This window comes from Bombina bombina, chromosome 3 (assembly GCF_027579735.1).
Source record: "Bombina bombina isolate aBomBom1 chromosome 3, aBomBom1.pri, whole genome shotgun sequence".
Classification (NCBI taxonomy): domain Eukaryota; kingdom Metazoa; phylum Chordata; class Amphibia; order Anura; family Bombinatoridae; genus Bombina; species Bombina bombina.
Window position 1 is genome coordinate 233,895,175 of NC_069501.1, and position 27,933 is coordinate 233,923,107.

Sequence of the window (27,933 nt, forward strand, 5' to 3'; positions counted from 1 at the left end):
GAGGTAATCTGACTTATGGTAGCGGCAATGGATATAGTTCCTTTTGCCCGCCTACACCTCTGACCACTGCAACTATGCATGCTCAAACAGTGGAATGGGGATTATGCAGATTTATCTCCTCAAATACATCTGGATCAGGAGACCAGAGATTCTCTTCTCTGGTGGTTGTCTCAAGACCACCTGTCTCAGGGAATGTCTAGGGAACCTGTCTAGGGAACGGAGTTCTCTAGCGATGATGGAGGTGACCAAAATAATCCGATGGGCGGACACTCACTCTTACCATCTTTCAGCAATCCATATCCCAGGGGTAGAGAACTGGGAGGGGGATTTCCTAAGTCGCCAGACTTTTCATCCGGAGGAGTGGGAGCTCCATCCTGAAGTATTTGCCCAGCTGACTCGGCTATGGGGCACACCAGAATTAGATCTGATGGCGTCTCGTCAGAACGCCAAGCTTCCTTGTTACGGGTCCAGGTCCCGGGATCTCCAGGCAGTACTTATAGATGCTCTAGCAGTGCCCTGGTCCTTCAACCTGGCCTATGTATTTCCACAGTTTCCTCTCCTTCCACGTCTGGTTGCTAGAATCAAGCAGGAGAGAGCTTCAGTGATTTTGATAGCACCTGCGTGGTCACGCAGGACTTGGTATGCAGATCTGGTGGACATGTCATCTGTTCCACCGTGGACTCTGCCGATGAGGCAGGACCTTCTAATCTAATTTCTCTGCGTCTGACTGCTTGGAGATTGAACGCCTGATTTTATCAAAGCGTGGTTTTTCTGAGTCGGTCATTGATACCCTGATTCAGGCTAGAAAGCCTGTCACCAGGAAAATCTATCATAAGATATGGCGCAAATATCTTTATTGGTGTGAATCCAAGGGTTACTCATGGAGTAAGATTAGGATTCCTAGAATATTGTCTTTTCTCCAAGAAGGATTGGAGAAGGGATTATCAGCTAGTTCCTTAAAAGGACAGATATCTGCTTTGTCTATTACACAAACGTCTGGCAGATGTCCCAGACGTTCAGGCGTTTAGTCAGGATCAAGCCTGTATTCAAACCTGTTGCTCCGCCATGGAGCTTAAACTTAGTTCTTAAATTTCTTCAAGGGGTTCCGTTTGAACCTATGCATTCCATAGATATTAAGCTTCTATCTTGGAAAGTTCTGTTTTTAGTAGCTATCTCTTCAGCTCGAAGAGTTTGAGTTATCTGCTTTACAGTGTGACTCACCTTATCTTGTTTTCCATGCTGATAAGGTGGTTTTGCGTACCAAACCTGGATTCCTTCCTAAGGTTGTTTCTAATAGGAATATCAATCAGGAAATTGTTGTTCCTTCTGTGTCCTAATCCTTCTTCCAAGAAGGAACGTCTGTTGCACAATCTTGATGTTGTTCGTGCTTTAAAGTTCTACTTACAAGCAACTAAAGATTTTCGTCAAACATCTTCGTTGTTTGTTGTCTATTCTGGTAAGCGGAGAGTTCAAAAGGCTACGGCTACCTCTTTCTTTTTGGCTGAAAAGCATCATCCGTTTGGCTTATGAGACTTCTGGCCAGCAGCCTCCTGAAAGGATTACTGCTCATTCTACTAGAGCAGTGGCTTCCACATGGGCTTTTAAAAATGAGGCTTCTGTTGAACAGATTGGAAGGCGGCGACTTGGTTTTCGCTTCATACTTTTTCCAAATTTTCCCAATTTGATACTTTTGCTTCTTCAGAGGCTATTTTTGGGAGAAAGGTTCTACAAGCAGTGGTGCCTTCCGTTTAAGTACCTGTCTTGTCCCTCCCTTCATCCGTGTCCTAAAGCTTTGGTATTGGTATCCCACAAGTATTGGATGAATCCGTGGACTCGATACATCTTGCAAGAGAAAACAAAATTTATGCTTACCTGATAAATTTCTTTCTCTTGCTATGTATCGAGTCCACAACCCGCCCTGTCTATTTAAGACAGGTAGTATATTTTTATTTAAAAAAACTTCAGTCACCTCTGCACCCTATAGTTTCTCCTTTTTCTTCCTAGCCTTCGGTCGAATGACTGGGGGTTGGAGCTAAGGGAGGAGCTATATAGACAGCTCTGCTGTGGGTGCTCTCTTTGCCACTTCCTGTTGGGAAGGAGAATATCCCACGAGTATTGGATGAATCCGTGGACTCGATACATCACAAGAGAAAGAAATTTACCAGGTAAGCATAAATTTTGTTTTTCCTGGAGGCCCGACCAGTCTTGGGAAAGGTGAAAGCAATCCGAGAAGCCTAATATTGAATCAAAGGCTTGGGTTCGAGATGTTCTAGATCCATGGGCATCATGTCCCGACCTTTTTCTTCCAGGGGCAGGTTTTTGCCTTCAAGATTTTCTGTAGACTAGACAAAAGGAGCGGTATTCTTACATTTGTACGGACACTCTCCGACCTGGGAGTGATAGTTCCTATTCCGATGCAGGAAAGGGGTCTGGGATTTTATTCATATCTGTTCGTGGTTCCCAAAAAAGAGGGAACCTTCAGACCAATTTTAGATCTCAAGAGTCTAAACAAATTCCTCAGAGTACCGTCCTTTAAGATGGAAACTATCCGTTCCATTTTTCCTTTGGTACAAGAGGGTCAATTTATGACAACCGTGGATTTAAAGGACGCGTACCTGCATGTTCCCATTCACAGGGATCATCACAAGTTTCTAAGGTTTGCCTTTCTAGACAAACACTTCCAATTTGTAGCTCTTCCTTTTGGTCTTGCCACAGCTCCCAGGATTTTCTCAAAGATTCTGGGATCTCTGTTGGCAGTGCTTCGATTATGGGGCATTGCAGTGGCGCCCTATCTGGACGACATCCTGGTCCAGGCGCCATCCTTTCAACAAGCAAGGTCCCATGCGGAAATGTTATCCTTCCTGCGATCTCGCGGATGGAAGGTATATCTGGAAGAGCGCTCATCAGTTCCAAATACAACGGTAATCTTCCTGGGAACCATAATAGATTCCCTATCAATGAGGATTTTTCTGACAGTAGTCAGAAAATCAAAGATTCTCAATTCTTGCCTAGCGCTTCAGTCCGCTCCTCGGCCATCAGGGGCTCAGTGCATGGAGGTAGTCAGGCTGATGGTAGTGGCAATGGACATTATCCCGTTAGCTCGTTTCCATCTCAGACCCCTGCAGCTAAACATGCTCAGTCAATTTAACTGAGATTATGCGGATTTGTCTCCACGAATTCGACTGAAACAGGGGACAAGGGATTCTCTTCAATGGTGGTTGTTTCAGGATCATCTCTCCCAGGGAATCTGCTTTCTCAGACTCTCTTGGGTAATTGTGACAACAGACGCCAGCCTTCTGGGATGGGGAGCGGTCTGGGGCTCCCTAAAGACTCAGGGAGTTTGGACTTAGTCAGTGTCTGTTCTACCTATCAACATTCTGGAACTAAGAGGGATCTTCAATGCTCTTCTGACCTGGCCTCAGTTAGCCTCGGCCCAGTTTATCAGGTTCCAGTCGGACAACATAACTTCGGAGGCTTACATCAATCACCAGGGAGGAACACGGAGTTCCTTAGCAATGAAAGACGTAGCCAAAATGCTTCGGTGGGCAAAAACCCACTCTTGTCTGTCGGCGATCCACATCCCAGGGGTGGACAACTAGGAGGCAGACTTCCTGAGCAGGTAGACCTTTCAACCGGTGGAGTGGGAGTGTTTTCCAGCCTGATTCTCAGATGGGGTCAGCCGGAGTTGGATTTCATGGCATCTCGTCTGAATGCCAAGCTTCCGAGGTATGGATCGAGGTCCAGGGACCCTCAGGCGGTACTGATAGTCGCCCTGGTGGTACCTTGGACCTTCAGCCTAGCATACATATTTCCTCTGTTAGCTCTTCTTCCTCGGGTCATTGCTCGAATCAAACAGGAGAAGGCGTCGGTGATCCTCATTGCACCAGTTTGGTCTCGCAGGATTTGTTATGCAGATCTGGTGGACATGTCATCTCCTCCACCTTGGAGACTTCTGTTGAGGAAGGGTCTTCTACTTCAAGGGCCCTTCCTTCATCCAAATCTAGTTTCTCTGAAGCTGACTGCTTTTAGATTGAACGCTTAATTTTATCCAAGCAGGGCTTTTCAGAATCGGTCATAGAGACCATGATTCAGGCTCGTAAACCTGTAACTAGAAAAAGTTACTACAAGATATGGCGTAAATATCTCTATTGGTGTGAATCCAAGAGCTACTCTTGGAGTAGAATTAGATCTTCTAGACTTTTGTCTTTTCTCCATGAGGGTTTAGAGAAAGGATTATCGGCAAGTTCTCTAAGGGGTCAATTATCTGCCTTGTCTAGTTTGTTACACAAGCGTCTGGCGGACGTACCAGATGTGCAATTTTTTTGCCAGGCCTGTGTTCAAACCAGTTACTCTTCCCTGGAGTCTTAATTTAGTTCTTAAGGTTTTTCAAGGGGCTCCGTTTGAGCCTATGCATTCCTTAGATATTAAGTTGTTATCTTGGAAAGCTTTTTGTTTCTTGACGCTATTTCTTCTGCTCGTTGAGTGTCAGAACTCTCGGCATTGCAGTATGAGTCTCCTTACCTTATTTTTCATGCGGATAAGGTAGTTTTACATACAAGGTTAGGATGTCTGTCTAAGGTAGTCTGACAGGAACAATAATTGTGAGATTGTTGTTCTTTCTTTATGTCCTAATCCTTCTTCTCAGAAGGAATGGCTTCTGCACATTTTAGACTTGGTACGTGCCTTAAAATTTTACTTACAGGCGACTAAGGATTTTCGTCAGTCTTCTGCTTTGTGGTTTTCTCGGGAAAACTTAAGGGACAGAAAGCTTTCCTTTTGGCCGAAGAGTATTATTTGTTTTGCCTATGACACTGCTGGACAGCGTTCTCCAGAGAGTGTTACTGTTCATTCCACGAGGGCTGTTGCTTCCTCATGGGCATTCAGGAATGAAGCTTCTGTGGAACAGATTTGCAAGGCTGCAACTTGGTCCTCTCTTCACTCTTGTTCTAAATTCTATGAGTTTGATTTTTTTGCCTCGGCTGAGGCTTTTTTTTGGGAGAAAGGTTATTCAAGCAGTGGTGCTTTCCATTAAGGTTCCCTGTCTTGTCCCTCCCTTATCTGTGTACTCTAGCTTGGGTATTGATTCCCGATAGTAATTAGATGATCCATGGACTTATTGTGTCATTGAAGAGAAAATTTATGCTTACCTGATTTATTTCTTTTTTGACACGATGAGTCCACGTCCTGCCATGTTATATAGACAGGTTGTTGGTTATAAACTTCAGACACCTCTGGGGTGGGAGGGAAGGGAGGTGATATTTAACAGCTTTGCTGTGGTGCTCTTTGCCGCCTCCTGCAGGGCAGGAGTGATATTCCCAATAGTAATTAGATGATCGGTGGACTCATCGTGTCAAACAAGAAATAAATCTATCAGGTAAGCATACATTTTCTTTTTTCAAATTATTTTCAAATTTTTTTGTTTTTATTTTTTTTTGCATAATTAGAGCCAACTAAAATTGGACAAAAATATCTTAAAACAATAATATGCTACACAATAATTTTACCAAGAAAAAAAAAAAACTGAAAAAAATGCCATTTTCGGCTAAAATGTTTCTGCGACCAAAAATTTGGTGCATCCCAATATTAAATATCAATATGCTGTATTATTCTTCATTTAATTCTATGTAACAGAATCATATTTAACCGTTTGTTTATTTGGATAATTGGTAAAAAACAAAGTATAGTCCTAGAAAACTCATTATATGCAGAACAGTAAGTCAAGTAATGAACTTAAACAGCAGCTCTAGGCTAGCATCAAATTTGAAACATGCTACACAATAACTTTACCGAAAATAACAGGCAAAAAAACGAAATAGCCAAAAATGCAATTTTCGGCCAAAACGTTTCTGTGGCCGAAATTCCGGTGCATCCCTACTCTAGGCTTGATGGCATGGAGATAAAATCAGAAACCCCTTTGTTCAGTTATTTAGTTTCTTATACAGACTTGTAAGTGTGTAACTTGGGGAATTGTTTAAAGGTCTGGAAGGCCTTTATTTCTTGGTGTTTGACTCGTTTTTTTTCTTGGTCTTCTTTTTGAATTCCCAGCTTATTTTTACGGGATGTTTTTTATAAGGGTTTATCCGCCAGTTCTTTTAAAGGGTCAGTTTTTTTTACCTTTTTTTATTCCAAATTCTTTTTATTAAGAGAGATTTTCTTGTTTTTCAGAAAAATCACAATGTCAACAAAAATTGCAAAGTACAAATTACAAACATCCAAAATAATGTAAACGATTAGGTACAGACAGCTGTTCTCTTCTTTGTACATAAATGCAAAAAATAATATGAATGAAAAAAGGAGAAAGGAAAACAAAAGTAAAACCAGAAACAAACAAAAACATCTAAATGTACCACAAGCTCGCCAAGCTGTTCCATCTAATGAGTCACTCTGTCTACACAAGGTCATTTTATGCAGCCAAAGTAATATATTTAAGTCCAAAATACCCGGTCCGTCAAGCGTCTAGATTGTAAAAGTTGAAGAAATTTTATATTTAGTTTTGGTCAGGTTTCAAATATTGATCCCACATGTCCAGAGCAATGATAAAAAGATCTCTTGTCTGTCTTGTATGATCTATATTCCTCGAGTTCTAAGAGGTCTGTAACTTTCTGTCTCCATAGTAAGACATTCAGGGGGTCGGGAGATTTCCAATTTTTGGCAATGAGCGACTTAGCACTGTTGGTAAATATACAAAATAGTATATTGTGAGCCTTGGAAGGGAGCTTGATATGTTTAAGTAAGAATACTATCGGGTCCAAGGGTAACAGAGTCTGGAATATCATCTCTATTTCAAATATTAAAGCCCTCCAATATTGATTTATACTATTGCACCACCACCACGTGTCCCATAACGCTACAGAAATGGCTGCATCGCCAGCAGCGGTTTCTTGTTGAAGGGTATAATTTATGTAAGCGTCTGGGGGTGAGGTACCACTTATGAAGTATTTTGTAATTCATCTCTACCAACGTCGCTGAGGAGGAGGATGACTTAGTATTAATAAATATGGAAGATGCAGTCTGAGGAAGAATAACCCCCAATTCCCTTTCCCAGGATTCTATGGAGCAAGGTAAGTTGCCCGGGGGAGGTTGAGATAAGATTGAATATATTTTGGATATATATGGGTGTGTTTGAGTGGGCTTGAGGAGGTTAACAGCTTTTCCAATTATGTCAAGGGTCTCAACAAATTATGTCGTTTATGATTCGTTATATAGTGATGAACTCTTCTATAGTTAAACCAGTTTATATCCAAGCTCTTGAAGATTCGTATGTAGACATAGATGTTCGTTTTCTGAAAGATGGTTAACAGTGATGTCGGGGAAGGGATCTGTATCTGTGGAGTGAATCCCTAGGTCAGTCAGGGAGAACTCAGGGTTATCTATCAAAGTGGTGAGGGTCTGGCGGAAAGGTACGGGTTTGTTTTGTTCCCTAATTCCAATTGAATCAAGGTTTCCCTAGTGATTGGGCTTTCTATATCATTTATTAATTATCAGAATGAGGAAGCCAACAAAAGGTTTGCAAACACATCCCTTCACTTAAATGTTCTTCCAGGTGAATCAACCTTTTTTGAGCTTCATGTATTCTCCAATCGAGGATTCTCTGAATAAAGATTGCTTGTCTGTACAGTTCTATATTGGGAACCCCTAGTCCACCATGCACCCTGGGATCCATCATTATCTTTCTCTTTATTCTTGGGTGTCTACCCCCCCCCCCCCATATAAAGGAGCTGAATAACTGTTGTAATTTCATGAGGTATCGAGGGGGAAGGGGAATGGGAAGGGCTTGCATTACATACAGAAGTCTGGGGTAGGCCGTCATTTTGACCGCATTAATCCTACCTATCCAGGAAAGATTTCTAGCATGCCTTGAGGAAATATCACGTTCCAGTGTCCTTCTGATAGCGACATAATTTAAGTTATATATTGACTCCATGTTGTCGGCAAGATGGATACCCAAGTATTTTAAGGAATTTTTGTACCGACGAAAAGGGTAATGTGACATGATTTGTTGATCCATGTCGGGTGTCAGGGAGACCCCCAAAATTTCCGACTTGGAGTGATTAATGAGAAAATTTGTCAATTTATTAAAAAGAGCCAATTCCTCAAGGAGGAGGGGGATCAATTTACAAGGATTAGAAAGAGTGAACAGCACGTTGTCGGCAAATAGAGATAATTTATATATCTCAGTGCCCACCACAGTGCCCTCTATTCCCTGGTTTTGTCTAATCTTGGCCGCAAAGGCTTCTAGTAGGCAGACAAACAGTAGGGGGGACAGGGGACATCCCTGTCTTGTACCTTTCGAGATAGGGAATGGGGGGGATAGTATTCCATTAGGTGAGATTCGGGCACTAGGGGAGTTATATACGCAAATATTCTATGAAGCATAGAGTCCCCTATTCTAAGCGTCTGCAGGATGGCCTTAAGGAACAACCAACTGACCCGATCAAAAGCTTTCTCCGCGTCAGTAGAAAGCCAGACCGCGGGAATGCCCTGTTTCTTGGTGTACCATAGGAGGTGTAAATTACGCACCGTATTGTCCTTTGCCTTTCTACTGGGGACAAATCCAACCTGGTCGTGATGAATTAGAAATGGGAGGGACTGATTGAGCCTAATGGATATCATTTTTGCAAAAATTTTGACATCTGCATTTATTAGAGAGATTGGCCTATAGTTGGGATCTGGTCGGGAGCTTTGTTCGGTTTTGGAATTGCGGTTATGTGGGCTTGGAGTGCTTGAGGGGTGAAGGAATTATTATCTATATCTAAGAAGTGAGCAAGCAGATGTGGGGCAATAATGTCTATAAACTTAGAACAATATGCATGACCGAAGCCATCAGGTCCTGGGGCTTTTCCCGGGAGGGAAAGAAAGGATAGCCTTCTGGAGTTCCCTTAGGGTAAACGGAGCTTCTAAATCAGACTTCTGGGCTGCGGTAAGGGAGGGAAGATGTAATTTGGCCAGGTAGCTCGTAATATCTGAGGGTGAAGGCGGAGTAATTCCCATATCTAAATTATATAAGTCCTCACAAATAGCTTCTGAATTGGTTTGCAATATCTGTAGATGTTTACCAAACCTCCCCTTTCTTGTTTGTTATGGACATAATATAACTCCTAGAGGATCTGTTTCGTAGTAACCTGGCTAACATTTTACCTTGCTTATTCTTCCCCCCTTCTCTTAAAGTTTTCTGACCTTTTTAGTTTTCTTCCGTAAGAAGATTTCTAATCTTTCTGACATTCATTATTTAGTCCTAGCCTGGCCTAAAATTAAGCAGTTATTCAATTTTTTTCCTCCTTGGAACATTTTATTTGGCCATGAGGATTTTGCAGGTTCATCATTTTGGACCTATGCATCAGGTGGATATAATTTTTCTGAAAGTTTCGTTTCATTTAGCTATTTCATTTGTTAGAAGAGTTTCTACTCTTTATTGTGTTCCTCATCTTCTTTTTTTTTTTGCCTTTTTTTAGGCTCTATGTGTTTTTATATATATATATATATATATATATATATATATATATCATTTTTTTTTATTTTTTTTTGCGCGCATCTTTTTTTCCTTGCTCCTATTACTTGTCCTTCCTCTTTCTGCTCGGCTATACGTTAGACTGAGATATTGGTTAGGTGATAGGGGTACAGCGTTCTTGGTGTTTTGGAATCTTTCTCCTCCTAGTGGTAGGGAAGAGTAATTACCAGGAGTAATGGATTGTGGACTCTCAATACCATGAAATTAATTTATCAAGCAAGCATAAATTGTTTTTAACCCACAGTCCCCACTACTCAGATGTGCAAATAGCGCTGCTAACTGTATTGGCAGTGCTTTCCGCTTAGGTCCAGCAGTGCACTAAAGGTACCGAGCAGAACTTCTACTTTGTGTTTAACCCCTTTGAGGGGGTTAAATACACAATAGAACAAGGTTAATAGTTAAAAAATAATGGATTACAGCATGTAATTTTTCAACTATAAGTGCCCTTTAACCAAATATTTTTCTCTTGTAAGATGTATCGAGTCCACGGATTCATCCTTACTTGTGGGATATTCTCCTTACCTACAGGAAATGGCAGAGAGAGCACCCACAGCAGAGCTCCCCCCTTAGCTCCACCCCCAGTCATTCTCTCTGCCTGCTTAACTGCTAGGAAGGGCAAAGAGCTATGTGGTGACTAAAATGTTAGTTTTTTACTTCTCAAGCAAAAGTTTATTATTTTAAATGGTACCGGTGTGTACTATTTACTCTCTGGCAGAAAAGGGATGAAGATTTCTGCAAGGAGGATGATGATCTTAGCACTTTGTAACTAAGATCCACTGCTGTTCTCACAAGGCCTGAAGAGTATTGGAAAACTTCAGTTGGGAGAACAGTTTGCAGGCTAAGCTGCATATGAGGTATGTTCAGTCTATATTTTTCTAGATAGACTGTTAAATCTAGAAAAGGCTGGCAATATCCCCATGAGGGAAGGGTAAGCTGTATTCAGATACTTTAATAGGAATTTCAGCTTGCTTGAAGGGCTCATTAGTTACTGGTGACACTGTTAGGAAAAAACGTTTTGTTTTTTGATGCATTTATAACGTTTTTTGAAGGGACTAAAGGGGGTCATTGTGGCTTGGTTTTGAGTTTTGTAACTCACATGGTTAATTAAGAGACACTCTGGTGTTTCTCTGATAGGCCTCAAAACATCGAGTGAGGTGGGAGAGGGCTATTTTCGCGCCTCAGATGCGCAGTTTCCTTTCCTTTGAAACATATCACTGCTTCTCCTGTCGTTTCTGCTATGTTTGAGGGTTGTTAAAGAAGTTTTTTCCCCCACAAATCGTTCTGAAGGGTAGGTAGAAGCCACAGCAGAGCTGTGGCATGGTGCTGAAAGTCTTTTTTACTGGGTTTAACGTTTTTCAATCCGTTTTGCCATTAAAGGGTTAATTGTTTATTTGCATAGCTGTGCAAAGTTACTAAGCCTTTATAATACTACTGTAAAAATTTCGTTAAGTTTACTGCTTTTTTACACTGTTTTGCAGAACTGGTGCAGATTTTTTTTCTCTTAAAGGCACAGTACCGTTTTATTTCTAAGTGTTTTTTACTTTGATTACAGTGTTTTCCAAGCTTGCTTGTTACATTACTAGCCTGTTTAACATGTCTGACACCAAGGAAAATCCTTGTTTAATATGTTTGGAAACCATTGTGGAACCCCCTCTTAGAATGTGTCCCAATTGTACTGATATGTCTATAAACTATAAAGAACATATATTAGCACTTAAAAATAGAGCAATAGATGATTCTCAGTCAGAAGTAAATGAGGGTTCGCCATCTAGCTCTCCCCAAGTGTCACAACCAGTAATGCCCGCACAAGTGACGCCAAGTACCTCTAGTGCGTCAAATTCTTTTACTTTACAAGACATGGCCACAGTTATGAATACAACCTCACAGAGGTTTTATCTAAACTGCCTGGTTTACAAGGAAAGCGGGACAGCTCTGGGTTTAGAAAAAATGCTGAGCCGTCTGACGCTTTAGTAGCCGTATCTGATATGCCCTCACAATGCTCTGAAGTAGGGGTGAGGGATTTGTTATCTGAGGGAGAAATTTCTGATTCAGGAAAGACGCTTCCTCAGATTCTGATATGATGGCCTTTAAATTTAAGCTTGAACACCTCCGCTTATTGCTCAGGGAGGTATTAGCGACTCTAGATGATTGTGACCCTATAGTGGTTCCAGAGAAATTGTGCAAAATGGATAAATACTTAGAGGTTCCTGTTTACACTGATGTTTTTCCAGTTCCTAAGAGGATTGTGAATATTATTACTAAGGAGTGGGATAGACCAGGTATTCCGTTCTCTCCCCCTCCTGTTTTTAAGAAAATGTTTCCCATATCTGACACCATGCGGGACTCATGGCAGACAGTCCCTAAGGTGGAGGGAGCTATATCTACTCTAAGCGTACAACTATACCTATCGAAGACAGTTGTGCTTTCAAAGATCCTATGGATAAAAAATTAGAGGGTCTCCTAAAGAAAACTTTTGTTCATCTGGGTTTTTCTCTTCAACCTATTGCGTGCATTGTTCCTGTAACTACTGCAGCTGCTTTCTGGTTTGAGGCTCTAGAAGAGGCTCTTCAGATGGAGACTCCATTAGAGGAGATTATGGACAGAATCAAGGCCCTTAAGTTGGCTAATTCTTTTATTACAGATGCCGCTTTTCAACTGGCTAAATTAGCGGCAAAGAATTCAGGTTTTAACATTTTAGCATGCAGGGCGTTATGGCTTAAGTACTGGTCTGCTGATGTGTCATCCAAATCTAAACTTTTGAACATCCCTTTCAAAGGAAAGACCCTATTCGGGCCTGAACTGAAAGAGATTATTTCAGAAATCACTGGAGGGAAAGGCCATGCCCTTCCTCAGGATAGATCAAATAAGATGAAGATCAAACAAAATAATTTTCGTTCCTTTCGGAACTTCAAGAGTGGTTCCCTTTCGGCTTCCTCTGCTGCAAAGCAAGAGGGGAATTTCGCCCAATCCAAGTCAGACACCTAACCAGGCTTGGAACAAGGGTAAACAGGCCAAGAAGCCTGCAGCTGCCTCTAAGACAGCATGAAGGGGTAGCCCCCGATCCGGGACCGGATCTAGTGGGGGCAGACTCTCTCTCTTCGTTCAGGCTTGGGCAAGAGATGTTCACGATCCCTGGGCTTTAGAAATTGTGTCCCAGGGATATCTTCTGGAATTCAAAGACTCCCTTCCACGGGGGAGATTTCATATTTCTCGATTGTCTGTAAACCAGACAAAGAGAGAGGCGTTCTTACGCTGTGTAGAAGATCTGCTTACCATGGGGGTGATCCGCCCAGTCCCAAAAGAGGAACAGGGACTAGGGTTCTACTCAAACCTGTTTGTGGTTCCCAAAAAAGAGGGAACTTTCAGACCAATCTTGGATCTCAAAATTCTTAACAAGTTCCTCAGGGTTCCATCATTCAAGATGGAGACCTTTCGGACTATTCTGCCTCTGATCCAGGGAGGTCAATATATGACTACCGTGGACTTAAAGGATGCGTATCTACACATCCCTATTCACAGAAATCATCATCAATTTCTCAGATTTGCCTTTCTAAACATGCATTACCAGATTGTGGCTCTTCCCTTCGGGTTAGCCACGGCTCCAAGAATTTTCACAAAAGTGCTAGGGTCCCTTCTGGCGGTTCTACGACCTCGGGGCATAGCAGTGGCGCCTTATCTAGACGACATCTTAATTCAGGCGTCGACTTTTCAGCTAGCCAAGTCTCACACGGACATTGTGTTGGCTTTTCTGAGATCTCACGGGTGGAAGGTGAACATAAAGAGTTCTCTCTTCCCTCTCACAAGAGTTTCCTTTCTGGGGACTCTGATAGATTCGGTAGAAATGAAAATATTTCTGACGGAAGTCAGAAAATCAAAACTCTTAACCACTTGCCGAATTCTTCATTCCATTCCTCGGCCATCTGTGGCTCAGTGTATGGAGGTAATCGGACTCATGGTAGCGGCAATGGACATAGTTCCTTTTGCCCGCCTACACCTCAGACCACTGCAACTATGCATGCTCAAACAGTTGAATGGGGATTATGCAGATTTATCTCCTCAACTGCATCTGGACCAGGAGACCAGATATTCTCTTCTCTGGTGGTTGTCTCAGGACCACCTGTCTCAGGGAATGTACTTCCACAGGCCAGAGTGGCTCATTGTAACGACAGATGCCAGCCTGCTAGGTTGGGGTGCAGTCTGGAACTCCCTGAAAGCACAGGGCTTATGGTCTCGGGAGGAATCTCTTCTTCCGATAAACATCCTAGAACTGAGAGCGATATTCAAGGCGCTTCAGGCGTGGCCTCAGCTCGCTACAGCCAAATTCATCAGGTTTCAGTCGGACAACATCACGACTGTAGCTTAGATCAATCATCAAGGAGGAACAAGGAGTTCTCTAGCGATGATGGAGGTAACCAAAATAATCCGATGGGCAGAGGATCACTCTTGCCATCTCTCAGCAATCCACATTCCAGGAGTAGAGAACTGGGAGGCGGATTTTCTAAGTCAGACTTTTCATCCGGGGGAGTGGGATTTACTCAGCTGATTCAGCTATGGGGCACACCAGAATTGGATCTGATCGCGTCTCGTCAGAATGCCAAACTTCCTCGTTACGGGTCCAGGTCCCGGGATCCCAAGGTGGTACTGATAGATGATCTAGCAGTACCTTGGTCCTTCAATCTGGCCTACGTATTTCCTCTCCTTACATGTCTGGTTGCCAGACTCAAGCAGGAGAGAGCTTCGGTGATTCTGATAGCACCTGGGTGGCCAGAATTAAGCCTGTATTTAGGCCTGCTGCTCCGCCTTGGAGCCTAAACTTAGTCCTTAGAGTTCTTCAAGGGGTTCCGTTTGAACCTATGCATTCCATAGATATTAAATTTCTATCTTGGAAAGTTTTGTTCTTAGTTGCTATCTCTTCGGCTCGAAGAGTTTCTGAGCTATCTGCTTTACAGTGCGATTCCCCTTATCTTATTTCTTTCATGTAATTAACAAGAGTCCATGAGCTAGTGACGTATGGGATATACATTCCTACCAGGAGGGGCAAAGTTTCCCAAACCTTAAAATGCCTATAAATACACCCCTCACCACACCCACAAATCAGTTTTACAAACTTTGCCTCCAAGGGAGGTGGTGAAGTAAGTTTGTGCTAGATTCTACGTTGATATGCGCTCCGCAGCAAGTTGGAGCCCGGTTTTCCTCTCAGCGTGCAGTGAATGTCAGAGGGATGTGAGGAGAGTATTGCCTATTTGAATGCAGTGATCTCCTTCTAAGGGGTCTATTTCATAGGTTCTCTGTTATCGGTCGTAGAGATTCATCTCTTACCTCCCTTTTCAGATCGACGATATACTCTTATATTTACCATTTCCTCTACTGATTCTCGTTTCAGTACTGGTTTGGCTTTCTACAAACATGTAGATGAGTGTCCTGGGGTAAGTAAGTCTTATTTTCTGTGACACTCTAAGCTATGGTTGGGCACTTTATTTATAAAGTTCTAAATATATGTATTCAAACATTTATTTGCCTTGACTCAGAATGTTCAACTTTCCTTATTTCCAGACAGTCAGTTTCATATTTGGGATTATGCTTTAAATTATCATATTTTGTCTTACCTCAAAAATTTGACTTTTTACCCTGTGGGCTGTTAGGCTCGCGGGGGCTGAAAATGCTTCATTTTATTGCGTCATTTTTGGCGCGGATTTTTTTGGCGCAAAAATTCATTTCCGTTTCCGGCGTCATACGTGTCGCCGGAAGTTGCGTCATTTTTTGACGTTATTTTGCGCCAAAGATGTCGGCGTTCCGGATGTGGCGTCATTTTTGGCGCCAAAAGCATTTAGGCGCCAAATAATGTGGGCGTCTTATTTGGCGCCAAAAAATATGGGCGTCGTTTTTGTCTCCACATTATTTCAGTCTCATTTTCATTTGCTTCTGGTTGCTAGAAGCTTGATGTTTGGCATTTTTTTCCCATTCCTGAAACTGTCTTATAAGGAATTTGATTTATTTTGCTTTATATGTTGTTTTTTCTCTTACATATTGCAAGATGTCTCACGTTGCATCTGAGCCAGAAGATACTACAGGAAAACCACTGCCTGCTGGATCTACCAAAGCTAAGTGTATCTGCTGTAAACTTTTGGTAGCTATTTCTCCAGCTGTTGTTTGTAATAATTGTCATGACAAACTTGTTAAAGCAGATAATATTTCCTTTAGTGATGTACCATTGCCTGTTGCAGTTCCCTCAACATCTAAGGTGCAGAATGTTCCTGATAACATAAGAGATTTTGTTTCTGAATCCATAAAGAAGGCTTTGTCTGTTATTTCTCCTTCTAGTAAACGTAAAAAGTCTTTTAAATCTTCTCTCTCTACAGATGAATTTTTAAATGAACACCATCATTCTGATTCTTTGGACTCTTCTAGTTCAGAGGATTCTGTCTCAGAGATTGATGCTGATAAATCTTCATATTTATTTAAGATGGAATTTATTCGCTCTTTACTTAAAGAAATACTAATTGCTTTAGAAATAGAGGATTCTAGTCCTCTTGATACTAATTCTATACGTTTGGATAAGGTTTTTAAAGCTCCTGCGGTTATTCCAGAAGTCTTTCCTGTTCCTAATGCTATTTCTGCAGTAATTGCTAAGGAATGGGATAAATTGGGTAATTCATTTACTCCTTCTAAACGTTTTAAGCAATTATATCCTGTTCCGCCTGACAGGTTAGAATTTTGGGACAAAATCCCTAAAGTTGATGGGGCTATTTCTACCCTTGCTAAACGTACTACCATTCCTACGTCAGATGGTACCTCGTTTAAGGATCCTTTAGATAGAAAAATTGAATCTTTTCTAAGAAAAGCTTATCTATGTTCAGGTAATCTTCTTAGACCTGCTATATCATTGGCTGATGTTGCTGCAGCTTCAACTTTTTGGTTGGAAACTCTAGCGCAACAAGTAACAAATCGTGATTCTCATGATATTATTATTCTTCTCCAGCATGCTAATAATTTCATCTGTGATGCCATTTTTGATATTATTAGAGTTGATGTTAGATTTATGTCTCTGGCTATCTTAGCCAGAAGAGCTTTATGGCTTAAGACTTGGAATGCTGATATGGCTTCTAAATCAACTCTACTTTCCATTTCTTTCCAGGGAAACAAATTATTTGGTTCTCAGTTGGATTCTATTATTTCAACTGTTACTGGTGGGAAAGGAACTTTTTTACCACAGGATAAAAAGTCTAAAGGTAAAAACAGGGCTAACAATCGTTTTCGTTCCTTTCGTTTCAACAAAGAACAAAAGCCTGATCCTTCGTCCTCAGGAGCAGTTTCAGTTTGGAAACCATCTCCAGTCTGGAATAAATCCAAGCCTGCTAGAAAGGCAAAGCCTGCTTCTAAGTTCACATGAAGGTACGGCCCTCATTCCAGTTCAGCTGGTAGGGGGCAGGTTACGTTTTTTCAAAGAAATTTGGATCAAATCTGTTCAACTCTCTAACGTGGTGGACAAATCACCATCGTTTAATTCAGGGGGCTTCTTTTGTTCTTCCGACCTGGACTGTAATTTCAACAGATGCAAGTCTCACAGGTTGGGGAGCTGTGTGGGGATCTCTGACGGCACAAGGAGTTTGGGAATCTCAGGAGGTGAGATTACCGATCAATATTTTGGAACTCCGTGCAATTTTCAGAGCTCTTCAGTTTTGGCCTCTTCTGAAGAGAGAATCGTTCATTTGTTTTCAGACAGACAATGTCACAACTGTGGCATACATCAATCATCAAGGAGGGACTCACAGTCCTCTGGCTATGAAAGAAGTATCTCGAATTTTGGTTTGGGCGGAATCCAGCTCCTGTCTAATCTCTGCGGTTCATATCCCAGGTGTAGACAATTGGGAAGCGGATTATCTCAGTCGCCAAACGTTGCATCCGGGCGAATGGTCTCTTCACCCAGAGGTATTTCTTCAGATTGTTCAATTGTGGGGGCTCCCAGAGATAGATCTGATGGCCTCTCATCTAAACAAGAAACTTCCCAGGTATCTGTCCAGATCCCGGGATCCTCAGGCGGAGGCAGTGGATGCATTATCACTTCCTTGGAAGTATCATCCTGCCTATATCTTTCCGCCTCTAGTTCTTCTTCCAAGAGTAATCTCCAAGATTCTGAGGGAATGCTCGTTTGTTCTGCTAATAGCTCCGGCATGGCCTCACAGGTTTTGGTATGCGGATCTTGTCCGGATGGCATCTTGCCAGCCATGGACTCTTCCGTTAAGACCAGACCTTCTGTCACAAGGTCCTTTTTTCCATCCGGATCTGAAATCCTTAAATTTAAAGGTATGGAGATTGAACGCTTGATTCTTGGTCATAGAGGTTTCTCTGACTCCGTGATTAATACTATGTTACAGGCTCGTAAATCTGTATCTCGAGAGATATATTATAGAGTCTGGAAGATTTATATTTCATGGTGTCTTTCTCATCATTTTTCTTGGCATTCTTTTAGAATACCGAGAATTTTACAATTTCGTCAGGATGGTTTGGATAAGGGTTTGTCCGCAAGTTCTTTGAAAGGACAAATCTCTGCTCTTTCTGTTCTTTTTCACAGAAAGATTGCTATTCTTCCTGATATTCATTGTTTTGTACAAGCTTTGGTTCGTATAAAACCTGTCATTAAGTCAATTTCTCCTCCTTGGAGTTTGAATTTGGTTCTGGGAGCTCTTCAAGCTCCTCCGTTTGAACCTATGCATTCATTGGACATTAAATTACTTTCTTGGAAAGTTTTGTTCCTTTTGGCCATCTCTTCTGCTAGAAGAGTTTCTGAATTATCTGCTCTTTCGTGTGAGTCTCCTTTTCTGATTTTTCATCAGGATAAGGCGGTGTTGCGAACTTCTTTTGAATTTTTACCTAAAGTTGTGAATTCCAACAACATTAGTAGAGAAATTGTGGTTCCTTCATTATGTCCTAATCCTAAGAATTCTAAGGAGAAATCATTGCATTCTTTGGATGTTGTTAGAGCTTTGAAATATTATGTTGAAGCTACGAAATCTTTCCGTAAGACTTCTAGTCTATTTGTTATCTTTTCCGGTTCTAGGAAAGGCCAGAAAGCTTCTGCCATTTCTTTGGCATCTTGGTTGAAATCTTTAATTCATCTTGCCTATGTTGAGTCGGGTAAAACTCCGCCTCAAAGAATTACAGCTCATTCTACTAGGTCAGTATCTACTTCCTGGGCGTTTAGGAATGAAGCTTCGGTTGACCAGATCTGCAAAGCAGCAACTTGGTCTTCTTTGCATACTTTTACTAAATTCTACCATTTTGATGTATTTTCTTCTTCTGAAGCAGTTTTTGGTAGGAAAGTTCTTCAGGCAGCGGTTTCAGTTTGAATCTTCTGCTTATGTTTTTTGTTAAACTTTATTTTGGGTGTGGATTATTTTCAGCAGGAATTGGCTGTCTTTATTTTATCCCTCCCTCTCTAGTGACTCTTGTGTGGAAAGATCCACATCTTGGGTAGTCATTATCCCATACGTCACTAGCTCATGGACTCTTGTTAATTACATGAAAGAAAACATAATTTATGTAAGAACTTACCTGATAAATTCATTTCTTTCATATTAACAAGAGTCCATGAGGCCCACCCTTTTTTGTGGTGGTTATGATTTTTTTGTATAAAGCACAATTATTCCAATTCCTTATTTTATATGCTTCGCACTTTTTCTTATCACCCCACTTCTTGGCTATTCGTTAAACTGATTTGTGGGTGTGGTGAGGGGTGTATTTATAGGCATTTTAAGGTTTGGGAAACTTTGCCCCTCCTGGTAGGAATGTATATCCCATACGTCACTAGCTCATGGACTCTTGTTAATATGAAAGAAATGAATTTATCAGGTAAGTTCTTACATAAATTATGTTTTTTCATTCAGATAAGGTGGTTTTGCGTACCAAACCTGGTTTTCTTCCTAAGGTTGTTTCTAATAAGAATATCAATCAAGAGATTGTTGTTCCTTCTCTGTGTCCTAATCCTTCATCAAAGAAGGAACGTCTGTTGCACAATCTTGATGTGGTTCGTGCTTTAAAGTTCTACTTATAAGCAACCAAAGATTTCCGTCAAACATCTTCATTGTTTGTTGTTTATTCTGGTAAGCGGAGAGGCCAAAAGGCTACGGCTACCTCTTTCCTTTTGGCTGAAAAGCATCATCCGTTTGGCCTATGAGACTGCTGGACAGCAGCCTCCTGAAAGAATTACTGCTCATTCTACTAGAGCTGTGGCTTCCACATGGGCTTTTAAAAATGAGGCTTCTGTTGAACAGATTTGTAAGGTGGCAACTTGGTCCTCGCTTCATACTTTTTCCAAATTTTACAAATTTGATACTTATGCTTCTTCGGAGGCTATTTTTGGGAGAAAGGTTCTTCAAGCAGTGGTGCCTTCTGTTTAAGGTCCCTGTCTTGTCCCTCCCTTCATCCGTGTCCTAAAGCTTTGGTATTGATATCCCACAAGTAAGGATGAATCTGTGGAATCTATACATCTTACAAGAGAAAACATAATTTATGCTTACCTGATAAATTTATTTCTCTTGTGATGTATCGAGTCCACGGCCCGCCCTGTTTATTACGACAGGCATATATATTTTAATTTTTTAAACTTTCAGTCACCACTGGTTTCTCCTTTTTCTTCCTAGCCTTCGGTCGAATGACTGGGGGGTGGAGCAAAGGGGGGAGCTATGTGGACAGCTCTGCTGTGGGTGCTCTCTGCCACTTCCTGTAGGGAAGGAGAATATCCCACAAGTAAGGATGAATCCGTGGACTCGATACATCACAAGAGAAATAAATTTATCAGGTAAGCATAAATTATGTTTTTTCTTGGCTCATCCTAGTAGTATTCACCAGCAGTTATGTATTTGACAGATGGATTACATTCTCCTTATCCAATATTATGTGCCCTTGTGTGAATTGCATTTGTCTTGCAGCATGCATTTATTGATTGATCAAATCTATGTGGATAGGAGTGAAAGATTGTTTAGCTCTTAATTGTTATCAGTAGTGTATAACATGCTCTTGAGCTGCCCTACACTGTGCTGGTTAACTGGCATCCTATTTGCAGTAAAATAGTTGATTTAATTCTGAGCTATGCCTTTTTCTTGATGATGGATCCTTATGTTTATCACTTAATTTGAACCTCCTTAATAAGCATGTTTTATTATACTTTGGGTACTTTAAAAATATGCAATATCCTCCCTGTTCCAGGGTCCTGCACCCTTCTCTGCTCGTATCCCTTTGTTCCAATTTTCCATATACAGTGTTCTCTGATGAGGGGTTGCTTTACTAATCAAAAGGTTAATTAATTTCTAGTGCGTCAAGGTGTTAATTACTGTTATGTCTGTGTTACTGGCAATTGAGGTGTTAATTACTTTGATGTCATAGTAGTAGCCAGTGGGTTCATTAATAACTGTCTGTGATACTGGCAGCCAGAAGGTTAATTACTTTTTGTATTACTACCAGCCAAGGTGTTGATGTTCAGTGCCCTAATTCTGATGAGAATAAAGCGTTCTGCTGTATTATTTTGTGACGATTACATATTTGTTTTGACTTATCTATGCTTCATTGCATAATTAGACGTTTGATTAAATTCTTAATCTACATATGCCAGTGTCAGCTGCTTGTTCATTTGAGAACTGGTTTTCTAGTAACATGAGAGAATTTAATCTAACACTGAAATTCACTCAATGTCAGGAAGTATTTGTGATGCCATAGCAGCTTGTAATATAAAATAATTTAAATATGAGCTAGTTTTTACCGGTGTTATGCTGTTCATATACCAGAAACTTCTCTTTTCGTGACTGAAGAAATATCCTATCTTTCAACAAGTCTCCTGGGGCTTCTTGATATATCTATGATATATCTATGGCCATGTTTTGAGTGTCCTCTCCTCAAGATATAAGCGCAGCTCAGTATATCTCTGGTGTCCCTTGCAATTTCTGGTAAGAATATAGAACACTGCTCCTCCATTAAGTCTTCCGTTTCTCCCCTGCTAAAAATGAACCCTAGGTCTATAAATAAAGCTTTTAAGATGAATTGCACGAAACCTGTTCAATTTAGATGTGTGTTACCCTGTTTATTTCCTAGTTTTCATCTCTGGTTTCTTTGTCTAATATCTAGTACGTTGTGATGTCTTTTATCTACTTTCTTCTATTTTCTCGAAATATGGAGCCTTTGCATTTCTATTCATCCATCTTATAGGGGGTTTTCTCTCCATTTTTTTGTAGGTGTGTGACTGAGCCAAGAAAATCTCATTTTCCACATTCCATATTTTCTATATCATTACCATTTTCAATGTCATCCCAGAATGTATATGGACATCTTAATGGGATATAAATGTACAACCGTGCTTTTGAGATTTGATCAAATACATTTTTGTTTTATTTTTTTGCAAGCATGCTTTTAATAAGTCATATCACTACTTTACTGTACACATGACCTGCAGCGCATTTTGTTGATATCTTAAAAAAAATTTGGATTTGGATCTCTCACATCTGTTTTTCAATAACAAAGTCCTACCACATAGCTACCTGCACAGTATTCCAAAATGTCCTTTCCTAGCAGAAACCAAGAAGATTATTCACAACATTTGCATTTTATTTTGTCTCTACTAGTTCATCATGTTTCAAGTCATATTACATATCTATACCAGAGTAATTCCTGTCATCTCTCATTCTACAAGAATGTACTAAGTCAGCCCCTTCACTTGCTTCCTATATCCAGCAGCATATAGTTGGTAATACTGTCACTCAACTACAAAACATCAACTGAAACATTACCAGCTTAGAAAACTTACTCAGAGAAGCATATCACTTAGCTCCCTATAAGCTGAAAAGTGCTGCGCTAGAGGGAACTATTCTACTTGCTTGTTCCACTCCTCACCTGTTTGTTACTCCAATTTATCACCTAGATTGTGATTTCCTTTGTATTAGTATGTCTGCTTATGTTCTGTTTTTTACTATTTGCTTATCATACCCTTGTATAGCATGGTACAATATGTTGGCTCTTCATTAAAAAAAATACTAACCTTAATTGGATAGCTTTTTAGGATTTCCCTACTTAGTTCAATAAACGTTTCAATGGCTATAATCACTATTTAGAGTCCTTTAGAATAGGAGTTTATACACTAGGGCCCATATTTATCAAGGTCTGTCGGACCTGATCCGACAGTGCGGATCAGGTCCGACAGACATCTCTGAATACGGCGAGCAATACGCTCACCGTATTCAGCATTGCACCAGCAGCTCACAAGAGGCCGACAGCAGGGGGGTGTCAATCAACCCGATCGTACTCGATCGGGTTGATTTCCGGCGATGTCTGTCCGCCTTTTCAGAGCAGGCGGACAGGTTATGGAGCAGCGGTCTTTGTGACCGCTGCTTCATAACTGCTGTTTCTGGCGAGCCTGCAGGCTCCTTTCGGAGCTTGATAAATATGCCCCTATGGCTTAACAAACCCAGGAGCCAGGTAGCCACTGGCTCCTAGAATTTTACCCCTGGCACCTAACTTTTTAGGTTATTGTCCATCTATCTATAAACAAATACCACTGTCTGGCTCATAAAAGTATGTCTGGCTCCTAAATATTTATCCTTGCTCATAGATTTTAAACAGATTTGTTGACCAATGATACACATTGTTCTGGTAACTCTCTAGTTTGATTATTTTATCACTGTGTGTACAGTGACTACAGGAAAATTGTAGTAGAAAAAATATTGATATGAGACCACCTACATTTATAGTTGTATAATAGGTCATGTTTGTAGCTGGCTTGTGAAGATGAGTCGGGTCAAATCAGTTAATTAAAATTTACAAACACAAATGCATTTAGACATTTATCTCCCTACAACATTTTCAGTGCTGATTCCCACATTCAAATTTTAGCAAGTTTCTTAATTTAGATATCAGTTGACTTTGATTTATTTTAAAAAAAAACATTTGTACAATTCAAAAATCTTTATTTTTTTTGTTTGTTTTGCAGTTCGTGAAATGATCATCCATCCTTATGAAACACAATCCGACAGTTTCTACTTTGTGGACAACAAGCTTGTGATGCACAACAAGGCAGATTATTCATATAGTGGAGGTCCATGATGCCACATTAGAAGAAAACAGATGAAAATAATAAAAGGCAACAACTATTTCCTTTCCCCATAGCTATTAAGTAAAGGATTACACTCATTTTCCTGTAGGTGATCGATCCAGGAAACAATATACTGTTTGCCAGTAGGAGTTTTGTAACTAAGCCTAGTTCTGTTTCCCCCAGCCTTTGTAGCACATTAAGAGAGTACAATAATATGTTGTACTTCAACAGTCAAGGGCACAGATGCCTTCAAAATGTTAGGAATCCTCTGAACAAGAATGTTATGTTTGACTCTTACCAAAAGAATGAAGTAACTCGTTTACCTAATAAACCTTTATTTTTTGATTAGCATAATGGTTGTTTTTGACAAGCAAGGACCATTGTGCAGATATATTTGTTTTTTTTTTATAATCAAAATTTGTCATAGACCCTGGGCTCTTCATGGTTGTAGCCTCTCCAGCCCATATCTATCTGTTCACTATGGTAATAGATTTCTTTGTGTGACATCAAAGCTTGGAACAAACCATTATTATAAAGGAAATCCAAGCCAAAGACGTAATCTGTTCTTCCTTTGAGTATGTTCTTGTTAGCGTCTTATAATGTACACACACAATTAAGCACATAGGCAGGTTGGTCACTGGTGTGTGTGTGTGTGTATATATAAATATGTGTGTTTAAGAATATATATGTGTGTGTGTGTGTGTGTGTATATATATATATATATATATATATATATATATACACACACCTTGTAATCTCATGTTTCCCTGGCGGCTATGCGTAATGGACCATACGGGAAACGATAGATACCTCGAGTTGTGGAGGCAAAAACATTATTTTCTGTGGCTATCATAATTCAATTAGAGGCACAAGAATATTCTAATCTTGAGGCCTGAGTAACTCTGAGAAGCATCTTTGTAAGCTGCTTCTAGAAAAAAAAGCAATGTTCATTGAAAAAGGAACAATGATGTCTTCTGTATTAAATTATAACGCTCCAAGTTTACTAAGTAAAGTGGTGACTATTTGTCATGACCATGTTTCATTAGTGTTGCGAAATACATTTAATGTTATAACTTGTCTTTTGTTCGTCTGGATTTTTATTTTATTTATTTTAGTAGGATTTGAACAATGCTTTGGTTTCCATATGAAGAAAAGCTGAACAAAAACCATGAAACATTTTATAAGCAAGGTATAGCCACATTTTAAGATTAAATTAAAATGTTTTTGCTAGATTTAAGTAGTTCTTTTCATGCCTGGAGTGTGAATGACAGTCATTTACTTAGTATAAAGTTTTTTTTAAAACCCCACTGTAAATCTGTTTTATTTCACTTTTTAATATCCCTTTAAAAGGCGACTTCTCCCTTTTGCACCCTTTGTAGACAATTACATTTTTACCTTGACGTTTGGTTTGGATCAATATTTTATATACATTAAACCTGTTTAAACTTTAGGTTTAATTGGAGTGTGTTTTTCAGTTAATACAAACCATGCAACCATACAGAACATGTTGAGTGTATTAATACATTTTAAGAACATGAAAATATATACCACGTTTTTTTCACCTGATTTTTTTTTATGGCTATTACTTTGTAATACTTGCGGTTTGTCCTAGATAACTTCTTGAATTTAATTGGTTATTATACAAAGCTGGTGATTGATCCCACTGTGGAAGAAAATGTATGTTCATCAACACGTGTGAACTAATGTATAAATGACTTCTTGCTTTGATATAGCATCTTCAACTTTACAAAACTGAAATCTTCTTTATCGCGGGTATTCTGATATACAAATCTCTTTATTAGAAGAGGGTTGGAGCAGGTTTATGAATGTGCAGCTGCGGGTTGTAAATATTTCTACAAATAACGTCCGTCTTTCTCCATAGGAGATTGAATAGTGCATTGTATGTATACTTCAAATCAACTTTAGTATTTGTCTTTTATTTTTAGAAATGTTTTCTCTCATTGTATGTCCCATTCTGCAGTTTGTTCCTCTGAGAATTTACACATTTGTAAATAAAAATGTGCTGTGTTGTAACCTGTAGTGTGTTCTTATTTAATTTAAAAATTATTCTGATATATTTAAAAAAAATATATATATATATCTTGCGCTGTATGTAGGTGTGGGGTAATGTAAACGGCACATTCAAGTACTTTTTCTCTAAAATGGAGTAATTTAAAAATGTACTGTACAGGTTTTTATAAAAAAATTTTATCTTGCAGTGAGTTACAAAACAATTTTATGTATGTAAGGCATGTCACTCTCTGCGAATAAAGCAGTTATGCTTTTTAGTCCATAACAGTGGTGGTACTTAACCCCCTCGTGAAAGAGGCCATTGTACAAGTTCTCAATCTAAACAATACCTAGAATTTCAGCTAAATGTCTGTTCAACTATAATTTACCTTCACGTAATTTTATTTTCACATTATGTGCACCCACACTACTTCTATGTTGTTTTTTTAGACGACAAAAAGTGTTTTAACATCAAATATATTTCTTTCATGTAATTAGCAAGAGTCCATGAGCTAGTGACGTATGGGATATACATTCCTACCAGGAGGGGCAAAGTTTCCCAAACCTCAAAATGCCTATAAATACACCCCTCACCACACAATTCAGTTTCTCCAACATTGGTGTGTCCGGTCCACGGCTTCATCCTTACTTGTGGGATATTCTCTTCCCCTACAGGAAATGGCAAAGAGAGCACCCAGCAAGAGCTGTCCATATAGCTCCCCCTCTGGCTCCGCCCCCCAGTCATTCTCTTTGCCGCTCTGAACAAGTAGCATCTCCACGGGGATGGTAAAGAGTATGTGGTGTTAGTTATAGTTTTTTATTCTTCTATCAAGAGTTTGTTATTTTAAAATAGTGCCGGTTTGTACTATTTACTCTAAACAGAAAAAGATGAAGAGTTCTGTTTAAAGAGGAGTATGATTTTAGCAGCAGTAACTAAAATCAATTGCTTTTCCCACGCAGGACTGTTGAGCCCAGAGAATTTCAGTTGGGGGGAACAGTTTGCAGACTTTTCTGCTCAAGGTATGATCAGTCATATTTCTAACAAGACATGTTAATGCTAGAAGACTGTCAGTTTTTCCCTTAAGGGGTAAGTAAGCCATTTTCTTAGACTCATAACAGATTAAGGCTTACAAATGGGCTCTACACTGGTTGACACTATTGTGGGCTAAATCGATTGTTTTATTTAATATTTTAATGGCATTTAGAGTGTTTTGTGCACTTAAAAGCACTTTTGGGAACGTTTTTTTCGCCTGGCATTTACTTAGACGGCTATTTCAGTCAGGAAGGCCCCTTCACTCTGGTATGCAGAGGAAGGAGGCCCCGTTTTCGCGCCTCAATTGCGCAGTTTACTTCCATGGCAGTGCATGCAGCTTCGTGTGAGGGTTCCTGTGGCATACTAAAACGGACTCTGGAAGGTTTATTTCATTGCTGAATAACTCTCATGGAAGGTAAAAAGCCGCAGCAAGGCTGTGGCTGTGATTGTGGTGTACTAAAATTGTCTAATTGAACAAATAGCTCCGGTTTGCTCATTTTAAGGGTTAAAGTCTTGAAACTTGGTGTGCAATACTTTCAAGGCATTAGGACTCTGGGGTAAAAATTTTGTTAAAATCTGACATTGCCTTCATTGTTTTTCATTATTTCAGAAATAAAATGTGCCTGTTTATTATTTAAAGGGACAGTAACGCTTTTCTTTAAAAACTCTTTTATTGCATTATTAGCCTGCCAAATCCTGTCTAACATGTCTATACCTTCAGATGGCTTATGTTCTGTGTGTATGAAAGCCAAGGTGGTTCCCCCAATTAATGTATGCGCAAATTGTGTCATAGCGTCCAAACAAAGTATGGACAGTACTGCCACATTGAATAAGATTGCCCAAGATGATTCTTCTAATGAAGGTAGTGGGGATAGTTCTTCATCCTCTCCTTCTGTGTCAACACCAGTTTTGCCCGTGCAGGCGATACCTAGTACATCTAGCGCGCCAATGCTTGTTACTATGCAACAATTAACAGCAGTAATGGATAATTCTATAGCAAATTTGTTATCCAAACTGCCATCCTACCCTAGAAAGGGTTCGAGGAACTAGAAAATTCGCTCCAAAAAGAGACTCCATATGATGAAGTCATGGACAGAATTCACGCACTAAAGTTGGCTAATTCCTTTATTTTGGATGCCGCTTTCCAATTGGCTAAGTTAGCGGCGAAAAATTCAGGGTTTGCAATAGTGGCGCGCAGAGCGCTCTGGCTAAAATCCTGGTCGGCGGATGTGTCGTCCAAGAATAAATTGCTTAATATTCCTTTCAAGGGTAAGACCCTTTTCGGGCCGGAATTGAAAGAGATTATTT

The 27,933-nt window shown here is 40.1% G+C and overlaps 1 protein-coding gene across 1 annotated transcript in view; it reads left to right on the forward strand.

Moving 5' to 3' along the window:
- Positions 1 to 25,616, forward strand: part of UNC119 (unc-119 lipid binding chaperone) — a 305,121-nt gene extending 279,505 nt beyond the window's left edge. The window contains exon 5 of the mRNA XM_053706201.1: positions 23,481 to 25,616. Coding sequence (XP_053562176.1) covers positions 23,481 to 23,593 — 113 coding nt within the window. The 3' untranslated portion in view covers positions 23,594 to 25,616. The remainder of the gene's footprint in view (positions 1 to 23,480) is intronic.
- The last annotated feature ends 2,317 nt before the right edge of the window (positions 25,617 to 27,933 follow it).